This window comes from Ambystoma mexicanum, chromosome 13 (assembly GCF_040938575.1).
Source record: "Ambystoma mexicanum isolate Mex_15411 chromosome 13, UKY_AmexF1_1, whole genome shotgun sequence".
NCBI classification, from domain to species: Eukaryota; Metazoa; Chordata; class Amphibia; order Caudata; family Ambystomatidae; genus Ambystoma; species Ambystoma mexicanum.
This window is the reverse complement of record NC_090938.1, coordinates 801,934,922-801,951,294: the sequence shown is the minus strand read 5'-3', so window position 1 is coordinate 801,951,294 and position 16,373 is coordinate 801,934,922. Positions and strand designations below refer to the sequence as shown.

The 16,373-nt window shown below is 48.9% G+C and overlaps 1 protein-coding gene across 3 annotated transcripts in view; it reads right to left on the bottom strand.

Annotated features, from left to right (window-relative positions):
- Positions 1-15,946, bottom strand: part of DAXX (death domain associated protein) — a 281,310-nt gene extending 265,364 nt beyond the window's left edge. The window contains exons 1-2 of one of the 3 annotated variants that reach the window (XM_069635217.1): positions 15,724-15,946; positions 11,608-12,330 (exon numbers count right to left, since the gene is read on the bottom strand). In XM_069635217.1, the coding sequence (XP_069491318.1) occupies positions 11,608-12,027 (420 nt within the window). In that variant the 5' untranslated portion in view covers positions 12,028-12,330; positions 15,724-15,946. Of the gene's footprint in view, positions 1-11,607; positions 12,331-14,705; positions 15,310-15,363; positions 15,476-15,723 lie in introns of those variants that run through there. The other 2 variants (XM_069635216.1, XM_069635218.1) reach the window with 2 other exon arrangements.
- Positions 15,947-16,373: the final 427 nt, after the last annotated feature.

Below are 16,373 nucleotides of genomic sequence, written 5' to 3'. Positions count from 1 at the left end.
AAAACTAGGCCAGGCCTGCTGCTGGTCTTCATATTCTGTGTCTAGTTCCTACTACCGGAAAGCAAGGACATCTGCTGCCCTGATGGTATCCCGACTGCACGACTGGAGGTCGTGCATGTTACGTCTGCTGAACGGTAGGAGAGTATGCGATATGAACTCCTCGCTACATCTTTCTTCTACATTGCAATCAAGACAAAAGAAGATGTTTTTACTTTACTTAAAATTAACCCGATTGATTAAATATACAGCATGTTTTCTTTGCGTGCTGTCTCCATCTTTGTGCTGCCCCACGGCTTGCGAGTGCCCATACTGGGGTGCCTTTCATGCTGACCTTGCAGCATCTTGGAAATGGCTGCTGCATTGTCCGGACTGAGGAAGCAGTCCGTGTGCTCTATATCCAGCCTTCCTGCATGCCCATTGGTGCTTGGGCAACACAAAGCAGCCTATCGGGGACCGGCTGGCTTTAGCCAGCCCCCTCAACAAAGGCCCCTGTCTGCTCTCTGTCCGCAGCTGGTTCGGAGATGCTGGTTCAAACCCCTCTCAAGCACCTGGAGGATGGTGATCTCACATTTTCCTGGAACCCTGAACAATCATGACACTGTCACTTCTGCAACCATGGGTTAGTCACCCCTATCTCGACATTCTACACGCCTGACTTTTCCACCTTCACGCCAGCTCACCCTTGTCCCACTTTTATTGCCTGTGACTGGACTGCGTTTAGTACGATTTGCTGCTATTTTGAATTTAGCTGGTTGTACCATTTTGCTGCCATTTTGAATTTAGCTGTGCCCAGTGACTACCCTGTGCTACCCCCATCCTGTCTCCACCCGTCCACTACTCTCCCTTTTCTTCCCCCTTGTCCACGGCACCTATGGCACTCCATTTCTCCATTGACTAGCCTACACACAAAGTCTGATAGGAAGTTCAAAAAGGATATCGTGGCCTCCAACCCTGGTCTCCCTATTGTGTGGGAATGAGGGGTTCCCTTGCACATTCTGCACGATATGGACCACTTGCTCACGCATTAGCGGGGGACGCCTCCATTGCCCTTGTGCTAACATTAGCATAAATGGGGCTATTGCGGGATACACTTGGTTTCCATTTTATGTGCCCTCGACTCCATCTTTGGACTAGGCCTCACTCCAATAATACGAAAAGACTTCCCTCTGCAGTGCCGCGCACAGCGTGCTCATGGCCCCCATCTTTTCTTCCCGTCTGAAAGCTTCACAAATCCCTTTCTCACAAATGCGCCGGGAATAATTGCAACAAATAGTAAACTGTATTATTTCACGCTTTCTCTGTGATCACTGCCCTGTGTGTGAACCGGCCTGAACCATGCCTTGTAGCTCATCCATCTCCACAAACCTGCTCCTACTCCCTTGCCCCCACTGTTGGAAAATTACTGCCAATGTAACCTAGTGCCCTCCTAAGGTATTCTCTTGATGTACCAGAAGTGTGACCCTGCTGTGCAGCACACCCCAGAGTGCCCCCACTAAATCCAGATCTCTGTTGCAGTATATTGCAAAGCATAAAATAAGCGGTATTGCATCGCAATTTGCGATAATGATGTTTTGCTGTTTATTTTAGGAATCATGTCGCACCAACTGCAATATGATTTCCACAGCAGAAAAAATAAAAAAAGGATTGTGCCTTTAAAAGTTCTGCCTGCTGTGCACAACGTGCACTGCAGGCGAGGCAGAAGCACCCGGGCTGGGCTCAAAACATTGTATCAATGTTTTGTCAGCCCAGCTCGGATGCGGCGTCATCAAGTGGTGAGAGGAGGTTCTCAGCCCCCCTCTCACACTCTGGCTTAACTTTGAGCTAAGGAGGCCGAAGGACTTGCTAGGGGAGGTTTGGGTGTGGGAGCCGGCCCTGCTTTTCATGCAAATGTCGTGGGTGCTGGGTGCAAGTGTCTGATGATAATATTTCTCCCACCCGTTCGGGCGGGAAAAAAATGTATTCTCAGCCACTCTCACACCCAGCACCCGCCATAATAATGCAGCCTGCTGCTCGTAGAAATATTATTCTCAGCCACTTGCTCACACCCAGCACCCGTCATAATAACGCAGCCTGCTGCTCGTAGAAGGCCTTCTACGAGCAGCAGGCTGCGTTAATATGGCGGGTGCTGGATGTTAGAGAGCAGCCGCTCTCTAACACAGCACTCGCTGTAATAACGCATCTTGCGGCTCATAGAAGAGGCCTTCTATGAGCAGCAGGCTGCGTTATTATGGCGGATGCTGGATGTTAGAGGCCAGCTCTAACACCCAGCACCCGTGTAGGGGAGGATAGGTCATTAGGACCCCCCTCAAATACATCTCCGACCCAGGTGGAGACTCATGACTCGGCCCCCTCGCCCTAAGGGCCCAGGAGGCGGGGGGCTGCGGATCGACACGCGAGGCTGCACGACTACAGTATAAGACATAGCATAGACCTCATTTTGTATTAAGACAACTCAATTTTGGGTAAAAAGGCGCTAAAATCCAGTCCATGCAAAGTTGCTCGCACACACAGAAAGATGCAACCTGCCGCCTGCTTGACTGCGCTCACAGGAGTATACACTCACCCCCCCCACCCTCCACCTCATGGTAGATCCGCTGAAGGCCTGTTCTCACGAGCAACCAGACACGAACAAACAACAAAATAAACACTGTATCACTTGGCCTTCCGCAGTACATCATTAGCCCCAGCCGTGACAGGACTTGTTAGAAGGTAACTGAAACCAGCCCAATCCTGCATGCCCTGACCCTGTACCAAGCCCTCTAAGTTGGACTGTGTGGCGCCCCGACCAACCCCCGAGGCACCTTGTATAACGAAATAAGCATTTGTGTAATATATGTCGTGTTGACTAACGTTTGCTGCTATTCTGGAGATGTGCAATTTAACAGTAATATGTGATCGCTCCTGTACATGATGCAACAAAGCGCATTTGTAATGCGCGATGATCAGCCGAGGCAGTGGAGCCAGATTGTACTGTGCTGTAAAATGCAGTGCTCGCTCTTACACACAAACCACCCTAATGCTACCTCGTGTTCGTACGTCAACTACTGATGTGAAATACTGTGTTAAATGGCAAAATCCTTTCCAGCCTGTGTTCCCATATTAATGTAAACATATGTGTATAATACCAGAAGCTCCAAGTGTTGCCACCCACCATTGCCAAAAGTACGGGGAGCTGCCCTGTGCAGGGAAACAGGCCCAGAGCTGCAAGGTCGTCTCCCCCCGCCAGGGATAGCTGGTGTTCGAACAGCACAGCCTCGCCTCCCCTCCCAATCTTGCTAGACCCGCTTCAAGCATCCACCTCCCCCATGTCAAGAGGCCGCCACAGCCGGACTATGAATTACGAGCTACCTGGTCCTAAATCCCACCATCTCCCGGGCACCGGTTACATGCCCCCCACGGCCCATTGGTATCCCGGTTCACCCCAAGTTAATGGCCCTCGAAGGGGGCCGCCCACCCTTGTACTAACAGATCATAATACCGTCCTTCATTATAGCCACCAGGACAGGGCGATCGAATAACCGCCCTCTGTACCCCTGGCCCTGCACATGGACTCGTGGGACTACCATACTTGAACCCAAATGTCACTACAACAGATGGATAGGGATGTCCCCATCAAATATCCATGTCCCTGTCTCCTCCTTGAGCTAAGGTCAATGTATTGCAGGATTTACAAAGACACTGACATTGTAGAATGCGACGAATGATTGCGAGTCCGTGGCCACAAGGGCAGGTGTTAGAGCAGCCACCAATCATCAATACAAGTTATGTCCGGCCGGCAGCTCCACCCCAAGAGCCCAGCTGACCAGTCTACCCCGCATGGCACCGCACGGACATCCGCCAACCCTGTAACAGCAACTGTATACAATGTATACCACCTAGCCTTCACCCCCAATCCCCAAGACTATGTGCCCCCTATAGCTTGCGTCATGCGTGACGTTAGTTTTGTAATAAGTAGGACTGTCTTTGCTGTTGTCAGACAGAGCGCTCTCGGAGTTTGCAGAGTCCTTTGCATGCCCTGTATTGATTTAGATAAAACCCTTTTGATCTCACCCGCACTTGGTCCTGGTCTCATTCCCCTCCTGGGGGGGAGGGGGGGGGTACTTTATTGCCTCTCACTAAGGGGGGGGGGTGCGTTTTTGGGGGACGCTCACATTCACCCGCCATAATAACGAAGCCTGCTGCTCGTAGAAGGCCTTCTATTACAGCGGGTGCTGGATGTTAGAGACCAGCTCTAACACCCAGCACCAGGGGAGCCGACTTATGAATTTCCCGGGGGGCCCAAATACAGGACTCCACAGGGGGTGGAGGCGCGCGCAGCGCAGAACAGTGGTAAAAATTGACTAGTATGTACTGCATATACTAAAGCCAAGTAAGAAGGAGATTTAAGCCTTCGAGTTGCATTCCAGTAGGCCATCCCTGCCCCTACTCCACCTCTCTATAATCATCCAGGTTGTAGTAGCCCTCAAAAGGCAGAGCAACACAACTAGGATGGGAGAACGAAATGCCGTCCCATCCTGTGAGTGTGTCAAACGTCAGAGCAAAGACTGTGCGTGTGCCTCCTACCTTGGAGCACAATCTCACTAATTTGTTGCAAATCTCACAAGTGGGAGCAAGGGAATCCCCTGCGTGTGTGTGGGCTGCAGACGCCGGATCACATGCTCTCTTCTTCAGTGTGAAACTCTGGCTAAGGCTCTTTGGGAAAGCATTCAGCATGGGTCTCACACCTATAAACAGTGTGATATATTGAGTGGGCACCTCACTCCTTGGAGCATAGTATCTGCCGTTGCTGGTAATCTCACAACTGAATGTACAGTTTCACTCTTGGTCATCTTAGTGACCCCATGTATATTAATGGAGTCAGTCTCCCATCTGGGAAGACAATTATATCTCTGTTAAAACACTCTGAATTGTCACTCCAGTTTTCTTGATCTATAGATCCTTACCATATTCATTCAATGTGTGTGCAGGGGCGATAACGTGCGTCAGAGAGCTCATTCTTTCATTCAGGAGAGATAAAGGGGCAACAACCCCCTGCATGTGGGATCAGGCTCATTTTGCCCCATGGCCCCTCCAGAAGAAGTGAGCAGGTTTTAAGACCCTGCTGATTCTGCTATCCGACAGGCTCGAGCCTTCTATCCCTTGCCCCATCACGGCTCCCAACATCCTGAGCGGCAGCTTATGGACAGCAGGCAGCTCCGGACATGCCTGTTGCCAATTGAATGTAGACATATCTACTATTTAGACACTGGGAGAGAGCCATGAATGCACATTGGTGGTGAAGAAGCACTCAACATACAGAACACAATGGTATAGTGTTGCAGTCCTGCTGAGAAATGACAATTCTGAGCATGTGAGCAGCACCATAGTTCTCACTTTTGAACCAAAGCTCTCAAATAATGCTACTTCTCACTCTAGCTGTCATTTTTACTCAAAAATAGTTCTCATGCGTTCTTGCACGATACCTCTCAATCACAGTCACCCGTTCTCACTCACAACTGCGCTCTAATCTTGCATATAGCCCCCCACTCTCCCTGTCCCCCCACTCTCCCTGTCCCATGTTTCTTAGTGTTCATTCTCACTCTCTCACCCCACGCCCTTGTTCTCTCACACACAGCCTGCAATAAAAGTCTTTCAAAGTTTTTAAAATGTTTACTAGAATCCAACTGCACTTATCTTGTCTGCCATCTCACAGCCTGTTGCCTCTGTTCAGAAGCGCAAGGCAAAAGGCTCTGTTCAGAAGCGCAAGGCAAAAAGGTCCTGATCTCGATGTACCCTCCCCTTTTGTGGCTAAGCCTACATATCTAGTCTTTTGAACTGTTCTTTTTTGCGCCCCTAAATCGCCAGCCTCAGCCCCAATTACTTTTTGGTAGCTGGCATTAGTGGAAGATGGCATTTTAACACAACAAAAACAAATAAAACTCAGAATCATTACAGATGCAGCCAATGATTCTGCAGTTTTATGCAGGAAACTTGGAGCTCTGTACAGGCGCTCCAAACCTCCTAATTTGCATAATGGTGAAAGGCCCCAACGCTTTCCCCGATTGCTGGGCTGGGTGTTGGCAAGTGGCTGCACTGGCATTTGTTCGGCTATCGATTCTCGAGCCCCCCCCACCCCACCCCCAGAGTGAGTGTGCATTGTTGTGGATAGGTTATGAGTTGCTTTTTGCCCATTTTGTAGGAATTGGTCTGCAGTGTAGAGGAAGATTAGGCAGAGAGGACCTTCCCACTGTGACTTAGCAACGTTCCTTAAGGTAAGCAAAGCCTAGTCCAACTTTTTATTCTAAAAATATCTTTTTAATGTAATTCAAAGGCCTTCTGCAAGCATGATGCGTTACTGGTGCAGGTGGCCGTGCTGGGAATTAATTTTCTCCTGCCCGTTTCGGTGGGAGAAATCAATACCAGCCACTTGCTTGCGCTCAGCCCCACACTAAAACTGTGCTGCAACACTGACTGCATGACCCAGTCACACATCCTTGAACTGAAAAATGTTTTAGAGCTTTGTTTGGCCATTCATGCGGCGAACCTTTACATTTTATAGACATTGCACTGATATACTTCAGAACTACATGGAAATAATTTCTGCATTCTTGCTAATTTTATATCTTGGGGTACAACTATTTCTGGTGACATTCAATGCTAGTACAAAATTGCTAAGCAAATTAGTTAATTTGCTAATCAAAAAAATTTTAATGTGCAAAATCTGCTAATCCATTTTTGAAAACTAATTTATGCCTTGATATTGTGCCCTAAAACTAACATTTGTCACTATACTCCCCACTCGCCTTGATGTGCTAAGAACCGCCCAGTCGCCCAGGTTATCACAGGGGACAAGCCCCCTAAGCCCTGCACCCCATAAAAGTCCTAATGAAAGATGACGTAATCACGTGTATACAATTTATAGGTTTTCAAGGTTTACTCAAAGGTATACTAATGATTGTTTATTATATGTCGAGTGGTAGTTTCTCATGCCAGCTTAGTGTCAACTATCTCGCCATCACCTAATCCTCACCCCTCCCGGACACAGGCAGCTGGACCTTGTGACGCTCAACCTCCCGTCAACTGGGCAGCCTATCCGGAGAAAGCAGCGCCTAAAGAAACATACGCGACATCGCTCCCCAACCAATCCTGTACTAATGTAATAACCTATGTTAATGATGTCACCAATGATGCTGTTTTGCTTTATATTTCCATGAACTGTATAGTTTGCCAGAGCGCTCTCGAGGCAGCAGAGTTCTTTGGATGCCAACTTTAGTCTTTTAAATCTTGCAACCTGTTCTCTTAGTCTCATTCCCTACTGGATGTGTTATATTTTATGAGGTTGTATTGGTAGGTCGGGGAGTGAGCCTTTACACTATAGCGGACACCTAGTCCAGCATTTCCTCCAGACAGATACTCAACGACAACCTCTCTGTCATTCCTTTGCGGGACCTTTGGAATCATCATATGGACTCTGCTTTCTCCCTTCTCTTCCTCACCCATTAATGGTGGCACCAAGTGGGAGGCACTCCTGGACCCCTTCCACTCCTCTAAGGTAATCATTAATGTCTACTTTAATGGCAATGTCATGGTCCAAGGACCTCAGGCCAACCTGATCCTCTTTGATAGACGCTTCCCACGCCTCATCAATTTCCTTTCTTCTCCTGCTATCCAGTGCTCTAGAAACCCACTTCAGCTTCCTTGCTTTCTCCCCCTCTGCCTCTCCCTTGGCTACCTTGCCTTCTCCTCTCTCTGGCTCGCTCTACACCTACACGTGTTATGCCTACGATTTGATTTGTACCCCCACCCGAAAGTCCTTCAAGGATGGCAACCATCTCCATATTGCCACTCGCAACACTCGCTCAGCTGTCAAACACTCCTCTGACATCTGCCACCTCCTGGAAGAACTTGACCTTGATGTCCTCAGTCTCACCGAGGCATGGTGTACGGCCAGCTCTGTCATAAGTTTTGACACACTCTCCTCCCTGATGGCTACAAGATCCTCTCCACGCCCATATCCAACCATTTCGGATGTGGTGTAGCCTTGATCTTAGAGAGAGTGGATTGCTGCCTCTGTCATTCCTATTCAGGCCTACTCTTTTGAATGCCTTGTCTGCAGGCCCTCTCTCCTGGCCACTCTCTTACCGTGGCTACTATCCATCTGCCACCTGGTCAGATATCCTACTCCCTCTCCGAGTGGGCGGACCTCTCCTCCTCCCTCCTGGCCTCGACCACTCAACTCCTTCTTGGAGACTTCAACATCCATCAGGATGCTTCCTGTCCCTCCTCTGGACTCTTTTGTGACCTCTTTCGCGACCTCTGCGACTCTTTCTATTCTCTCATCTGGCCCAACTCATTCTGCAGGACACACTCCGGATGTTCTGATCTCTTCAGACCTCCCCCTCTCTATCCCTCAGACCACTCCCCTCTCCTGGAGTGATCACTCTCTCCTTTCCTCCCATCTTTCCCTCTCTAACCTTCAGGCCAAGCTAACTCCAACACTGCCACCTACATTCTCGGTCATCCAACCCATAAAGCGTGTTTCAGTTGAGGCTTTTGCTACCACTTTCTCTCCCCCTCCTCCACCTCTAGCTGACTTGCATGCCGACAGCCCTTTCCATGCTCTACTCTTCAATCTCTGATAACTCTTGATGTTTTTGTCCCCGTCATGAGGATCCGCTTGAAGCCCAGAGCAAAGTGCAACTCTTGGTACGACTCTGACCTAGTTACCCTTAAACGCAAGTGTATGGTGGCTGAGAGAAAACAGCAGGCTTCTTGTGCATTCTGACAGACTGGCCTGCTGCATGCTCCAAAGGCAATACCAGCTCCTTGTCCGCACTAAGAAGAGAGCCCATATCCAAGCCTGCGTCATCTAACAACTCGGTGGCATCTAACAACTTGGCTTAACTCTAAAATCTATAAGGAGCTGGCCAACCTGCAGCAGTCTCTACCTCTCCCGTCGCTTCTCAGGCCCTCTGCACAGCCCTTGCCTCTCACTTCATCTCAAAAACCCAGGACATCCTGTCCACCCTCTCGTCCTCTTCCCCCTTCTCTCGCTGCTACATCCGGCACCCCTGCAGCCGCCTCATCTCTTCCATCTATGAAAGTCTTGTCAAAACAGGTTCTCCCCTGTTCGTCCAAAACTATCAATGGCCACATTGACACCCTTGCTCCTGCTCTGGCAGACTTCTGCAACCACTCCTTCGCCTCTGGGGCACTCTTGCGCACCCCTCTTCTCTAGAAACCCACAGCCAACACTCTTGCCCAGCTAACTATCGACCAATCTCGATCACTCCTTTCCTGGCAAACTCCTGGAAAAGCTGCCCATCTCCCAGCGTAATCTTCACACTGATTATGTTGGTTGTCTCCATGACCATCAGTCTGGCTTCAGAGTTGCCAGAAGCAAGGAAACTGCTCTCCCGAACATCTGTGAAGACTTGCTCTCCAACCTCGATTCTAATACCCCCCCATCTGTCCTCATCCTTCTCTATCTTTCTTCTGCCTTTGACACAGTCAACCATGTCATCCCGCTCAATCGCCTCTGTGATAATCTGGCCACCAGGGATCAGGCTCTGGCCTAGCTGACCTCTCCAACCGACCCTCCCAGGTCCAATATGGGTCCTTCATTTCCTCTATCTGACTTTCTACCTGGAGGTGTTCCCCAGGGGTCTAACCTCTCTCCCTGGCTTTTCAACCAATACCTGGCACCGCTCGCCCACTGCATTGCTGCTCTCTGCTCAAACTTTCAATGCCATCTGACGACACCCAACTTGTTTTCAGGCTCCCCTCTGCCACCTCTTCTCCCTCGCTCATAGTGGTGCGCCATCAACAACCTCTGCCTTAATGCCGGTAAGACAGAGCCTTCTCGTTGGCACACCTGCACCTTCCGTTCCTGTCACTCTCTGGCCAACCTCCCGTGGCTCTCTCCCTGCTCCCACTTGCAAGGCTAAGAATCTCAGGTCATCTTCGACCCCACGCTTTCCTTTGCTCCTCACATCTCAAAAAGTCTACTTGCACCTCAGAGGTATTCTTCCTTTCCTCTCCTCTCCTTCCCACAGAAGCTCACTGTCTCCAGAGCTCTGGTTCTCTCTAGGCTGGACTATTGTAGCAGCCTCTTTCTAAATATGCCTGCAACCACTCATCCAGAACAGGACTGCAAGACTTGTCCTTGGCCTCAAGCCCTGGGATCGTATCTCTCCAGCCCTGAAATCTCTTCCTTGGCTCACAGTGGCTGCAAGGATTAAATTCTAGACCCTTTGCATTGTCCACAAGGCTTTCTGGGGCCTGTGTCCACAATACCTTCAACTCTCCCTCTGTAAATCCATTCCTACTCGAGTTCTTAGCTCCTTCACCTCTAACTCCCTCAGGGTCAGTCGCTTCTCCAGGCAACGAGTTGGGGGGTAGATCCCTTTCCTCAGCTGGGGCCTCCCTCTGGAACAGCCTCCCAGAAACTTGAGGAGAACCATCTTCGGTTCCGGAAGCCCCTCAAGACCTTCCTTTGCTTCTGCCTTCGCTCTTCCTCTCCCCTACCAATCTGCCCTGCTTTGGAACTGGACACCTGGTTACCTTCTGACTTCAGACCTAGATCCCTGCCCTCCCAGCCACACCCAGCACTTGGGTCTGTATCTGCAACCCTACAGTCCCCTTCCAGCACTTATCAGACACCTGTTGTCTACACCTTATTCTCTCACTTAGAGCAACAGGTAGTGCTGCCAGAAGGTGCTATCACGTGTACCGCACTTTCCACTCCCCCCTCTACCCCTCGCACTTTACTATCCCCTGCACTTGCACTTTCTCAATGTCACAGTGCCCAGTAAGTTTGTTTTGTCCTCCCTTGTCGCCCTCTGAAACACTTGTGTATGGGCGCGATACAAATAAAATATCATAAATATCCTTTCTCACCTTTCTTCTCAATCCCATTTCCCCTTTCCCACCTGTGCCTGTAATCAATTTGTTATTTTGGATTACTCCCTCTCATTTCTACCTGTTTTCAACATGTCTTAAGCCCATCGTTTACACCTCTACATTAGCCACGCTCGTACCTTTCTTGCGAACTCATTTATCATCACAAAATTAATGTCTTCCAGTCTGCCAATTTAATCGACTCCATTTTCAATTGTAATGTTATTTTGCAATTGCTTGTACATCGCTTTGGCAAGAGTGCTTTATAAGTTACAATACATACAAATGCTACTCAGAAGACATACACAGTGCACACCATAGCACCCATAAGAGAGTGCCTCGCTCTCGATACACGCAAGAGGGGTTACAAAGCATGCTAGAAAACCACAAACGGCAGTATCCAGCAAAACAAAACATCTGGAGTGCGGATTAGAGAAACTTTAGCTGACCACAACCCTCACAATACAATGCATGAGATGGTCACAGGGCATGTCTTCAACCATGGCCATCACTGTCCTAATCAGAATATCCCAAAGAACACGAATAAGCCTTTCGTTGACCAGCGCAAAATAAAAATACTAAGATAGCACACCCCAGGATTGTTCAGGCCTCAAATGTGAATGTAGTTCAATTACAAGCAGACCATTGTTAAAAGGAAATAGTGGGTGACATTTGCTAGCCTGTGCACAATTAACAGCCCACAAATCAGCAAGGACTAGAAGGACCTACCTCTTTGAATAGGTTTTCATTAATAGCCTTGAGCGAACCCTTGGCATCCTCTTTCTCAGGTACAGGCATCACGTCGGACCCATTGGTTTGTGTTGTCGGCAAACAGGTACTGGTGGAATGATTTACTTGGGGGCAGTATTTTGAAGTGGAGGGTGGTGTATGGGGCTGATCCTTCGAAATAAACGGAGGTGGAGTTTGTGACTTATCATTTGAAGTAGTGCGAGGTGTTCGTGAGCGAACTGCCCTAACAGAGGAAGGCGTCTTGGATCCTGCCAATGGAGGGGATGCAACAGTCTTGGGAGGAATGCTGGAAGAAGAGGGGAGCTTCCAAGGACGAGCGACCCAAGCAGACCCAGTCTTCAGCTCACCGTCGTCATCATCATCGTCCAGGACAATGATGCCCCCGTCCTGCTTTGCCATGGAGGTGTCCCTGCTGCCGCCAGCGGGTGAGTAAGCAGTACAGCTTGAGCAAGAGCAGGCACAACTGTGAATTTTCAATACAGCCACGCAATCTCTACAGAATTCTGCTCTTTACAACCATATCTTGGAGGTAAGAACTGATGCTCCAGCAGCACTCCAAGTAGGTCTGCGCTAATGGACACGGTCTTTCTGCGTGGGAAGAGGCGGGTGCTGAAAGGTGCCTCAAGATCGGTAGTACAGAGTAAACGTCCCTGCACATAGAAAATAGGGCAGTGGCCTCGTCTTGAACCAAGAGTGAACAACCTACAGAAAGAAGATAACATAATATTAACAAGAGACAAACCGTCTATTTAAAAGAAAATTCAGATGACAGGTGGTGCCTTTTCTGAAGGCATGTTGGTTTATTAAAGCAGGTTCATTTCCCATGGCGTGGCGGGATCAATATCAACGGGGACGTAACCCCAAGCTCTGAGGAACCATTTCTAAGGTTGAATAGGGGCTCTTTCGAGCAACAACCAAACAAGGGCTCCAGCACATCTCAAAACCTATGGGAGGAGTAATGTAGTAAAAGAGCCTTAGAAGCACATTTAAAAAAGCAAAATTACTTCAACGTTTTGAACCAACACTGAAGGAAAAAAACTTTGTGCAGTCAATGCTCGAAGAAACAACCAATATATTTTCATTCACCAGCAAAAAAACAAATCAATGTCGTTAATGGCGTCTTTTTCCATATTGTGTTTTATAGGAGCACAGTCGTAGCAAAACATTAATCAATGAAGATACAGTATGAGACAAACACCCCCAAAGACAGCACCTGCAAGTCTGTGAACATGCATATAGAAAACTTCTTAAACCGCAGGTAAAGTGAGTGACCTACTCCTGTGTGGACATTGCTTGCCTCCCAATCCAAGGCCGGTTTACTTCAAGGAGAATGAACCAACCTGTAGTAAATTATTTCATGCATAGCCAGGTCTCAAAACTTTTATGTGAAATCCTACACAGTATGTGCATAATCTAAAAGAGACACTCCTGGCCATTTGAGATACTCATTGTTGTGCATGCCTTCGCATTTTACACTACCATGATGAAGATGAGATGCATAATCAGTTAATTGCCCAACAAATCCATAAATAGGAGATTGAAGAATATCACAGATGTTAGCCATGGCTAGCGGAAAGAGGACACACAGGATGGTTGTGGTCCATGGCTGGAGGATGTGTAAGAGGGCACCAACGAGTGGGTGTACTGCAATAGGCACAGAAAAAAGTAAAAACGTGAAATAATGAAACTGGAGACTGGTAGTCTTGTTACCGACAACCAGGTGGTGTGTGAGACTGCCATTTAGCGAGTTGGGAGTGTTACCCACACCTAAAGGGTTGAGTGTACTAAAAACGAAATAAAGATGAGCAGCAGCTAAAAGCAGTTCCAGCCTATCTGGCAAGTCTCACACGTAATGTACTCTTATACCACACGTTTTGGCGACCTTGTGTATGGATCTGCAATAAATTAGCAGGGGTGCTGTGGTAGTGGGTTGCACCTTGGTGTAACCTAGGTTGCGGCCATCTTGTGCACACAACTTCTGTATATGGTACTGTGATCATCATTACCCATGTTTACTTAATGACTTGTAAAAATTCTCCCTATCCATGTTTTCTTCTGGTATGTTCAGCGCTCTGCTGCTCAAGGTAGGTTTGCGCTATGAAAACATATGATACTAATGGCAGTGAGGCAGAACCCAACTAGAAGTGTTGAGAAGAACCCAAGTACTGATTACTTGTAAGGTTCTTTGTAAGCTGTGGTGACAGCTGGGTGTTTTATTAGGCCAGGCGGAAATTCCAAGATATCAGTGGGATCCCAGGTTAACCCCTGCCATGGGGGTTTGGACGAACTGGAGATGTGCAATCTGGCAATGCTTATTGCTTTGTTGGGGTTAATGTGGCACTAGTAGATAAAGCTTTGGGATCAACAGAAAAAAACTATTTGGAGTTTGATGCTACAGACTGTTAATAGTTCTTGCCTGCAATTAACCAGAGAGGCAGAGGAGTGTATAGTAGAACATTCAGTAGTAGTTAAGTAGGAGCAGAGTCGGATAGTTGGAATGAGGGCGAGGAGTACATAAAGGTACTCAGGAAGGCATGAGAAGGAAAAAGTGGAAGAGTGATGTGTAAAACTGGACTGAATTTATTGTGTGACTTAACTGTATTGTATCGGTGCAGCGGCAAGAGGGGAGATAGCTCGAGGAGTTTGCTGCGCCAGTGGGTATGTTTGGGATTTACTCACTTCATGGTGAGCAGGGGTATGTTGAAGCCATGCTCACGAAAAAGCAGGGAGCAAAGCTTTTCCAATTACTTCCCTAGGCCTCCATGTGGCTGTGACAGAAATCCGAATTTGCCAATTTGTGCAACAGCTCCCTGAAAAACCAGCACAAAAAAAGCGTGCGCATTTGGTTTCCTCCTTTATGCATGTCGTGGTTACTCACTGTTCATCTTTCTATTTCATGAAGATTGCTGGATGGTGTTGGATCTATTTGACTAATTAGCAAGAGAGAGAGACCCAACTGTGTCCACGCAGGTATACATTATCTAATGTATATAACCTTGTCTTTGGTGTAACCTGAACTGTAACAGTACCTTGATGCCCTTGGGCTTAGTGCGCTATATAAATGTAAAAATAAATACCATGGAGTGGAAATGTAGACAAGAGAAGACCCTGCCTCTCTCGCTTTCTCCCTTGCTTGCGAGGTTGATGATGTTCCCGTTAGGTTAGTCTGTCCGTGGGAAGATCTGGGTTTAAAGCTCGCGGTGTAATAATGCGGGCGATTTGCCTTTGGCTGGAGAACATTTCTCCGTTTCTGGGTCAGACCTGGCCGACATTGGTCTGGCTTGCAGAGCCCAGGGCTAGTGTGTCTGTGAAGATCCTTTTCAGTGCCACTTGTGTACAGATTTTCTGGAGAACACACGCTCTTCCGCGCAGCGAGGGCGAATCAGAAGTATTGGAAAACATAACTTTTTGTCCACTAAACATGGCCCATTAGGCGTTAAATGAATTCCCAGAGTTACTTTGCGAGGGTGCACGCAGTTGAAGTAGGGGGTAACTATTCTGAGATTCTAGTAGGGGACTTTCCATGGAATATATGGGCCATGGCCGGACATGGTAAGTAAGGTTGTTGTCATTCTTGGTTAGTGGGCGAGGTCTGCTTTCTCCTCCCACTCCGTTGCTCTCCCATTTCCAAGCCTCCCCATTCCGAGGCCCCGCCACTTGGGAGGCCCCCGTGGCCGCTAGCCGCGCGCTCCCGTTGCCTCTCCCTCCTGCGCCCCCTCCTCCCCGTTATCTCACCGCTCCGCGCTCTTTCTTTCGCGGCCGTCGCCTCGCCTTCTACGACAGCAGCCGCCGCGGGAGCAGAAACGGACGGCAGCCGACTGCGCGTGCGCGGAAGTGCGCGTCACGACGCCTTACGTCGAGCGACACTCGAATAGTACGGCGAACCGGGAGCCGCCATTGTCCCTTACACAAGAGCGCACTGCGCATGCTCCGGCCAGAACCGCACAGCAACTATAGTACCGGGACGAGAAAGCGGGACGGCGAGTTACCAGTGCGCGGCTGTGAGACTCGCCGTATCTGTTCCTCCAGGGAATAGGGTGGCGTTATTGTTTAATATTATCGACGAGCATTGGAATTTACCATGTGTATTCTTACCTCTGCCCAATATACCCCAGGAGAAATATATGTCGATGTAGTAGTTATTCGGCTTCAAGGTGCGTCAGGGGCCTTGGAAACGCGTCCATAGAAAGTGGCTAAATTAGAGTGAAGCGCAAGTAAACAAAGAGATTGTCGCCCTGCGTCACGCGCGAGGTTGGCGTGACGTCTCAGGATGAGGCCCGGACTCGGCGCGCCAACTGTCAACTCTCGGAACCGCCCCTGTGCTGGGCCCCGCCCCTTCTGTCAGCATGCGCAGTCACGTGGGTTGTAGTTTCATCCAGGAAAGCTACCGGGGTCGCGCGTTTTCCCGCCAGCACAAGCGTCACCTCATTGGACGGCCGGTGCGGAGCGACCCGCTCGCGCTGTCTTGTCGAGGGAGGGAGGGGGTGCTCTCACACTCTTCTGTACTCTGACTGGAGCGCCACACCGGGTGGGAGTATTATCCATTGCCGAGCGATGTTTAGTCGGAGAGCTAGGCAGCCTGCAGCTCCTATTTACTTACTGCAACTGGTGTCGCAGGGAGGGCACTTGATGGTGATACTTGTCAGTGATATCGGATGTCCCGGGCAGGGGCCCCCTGTCCCGAGAGTTTTTTTTGTTTATTTTTAAATAAAAATCCCTGTTTTGGGGAAATGAAGGGTACACAT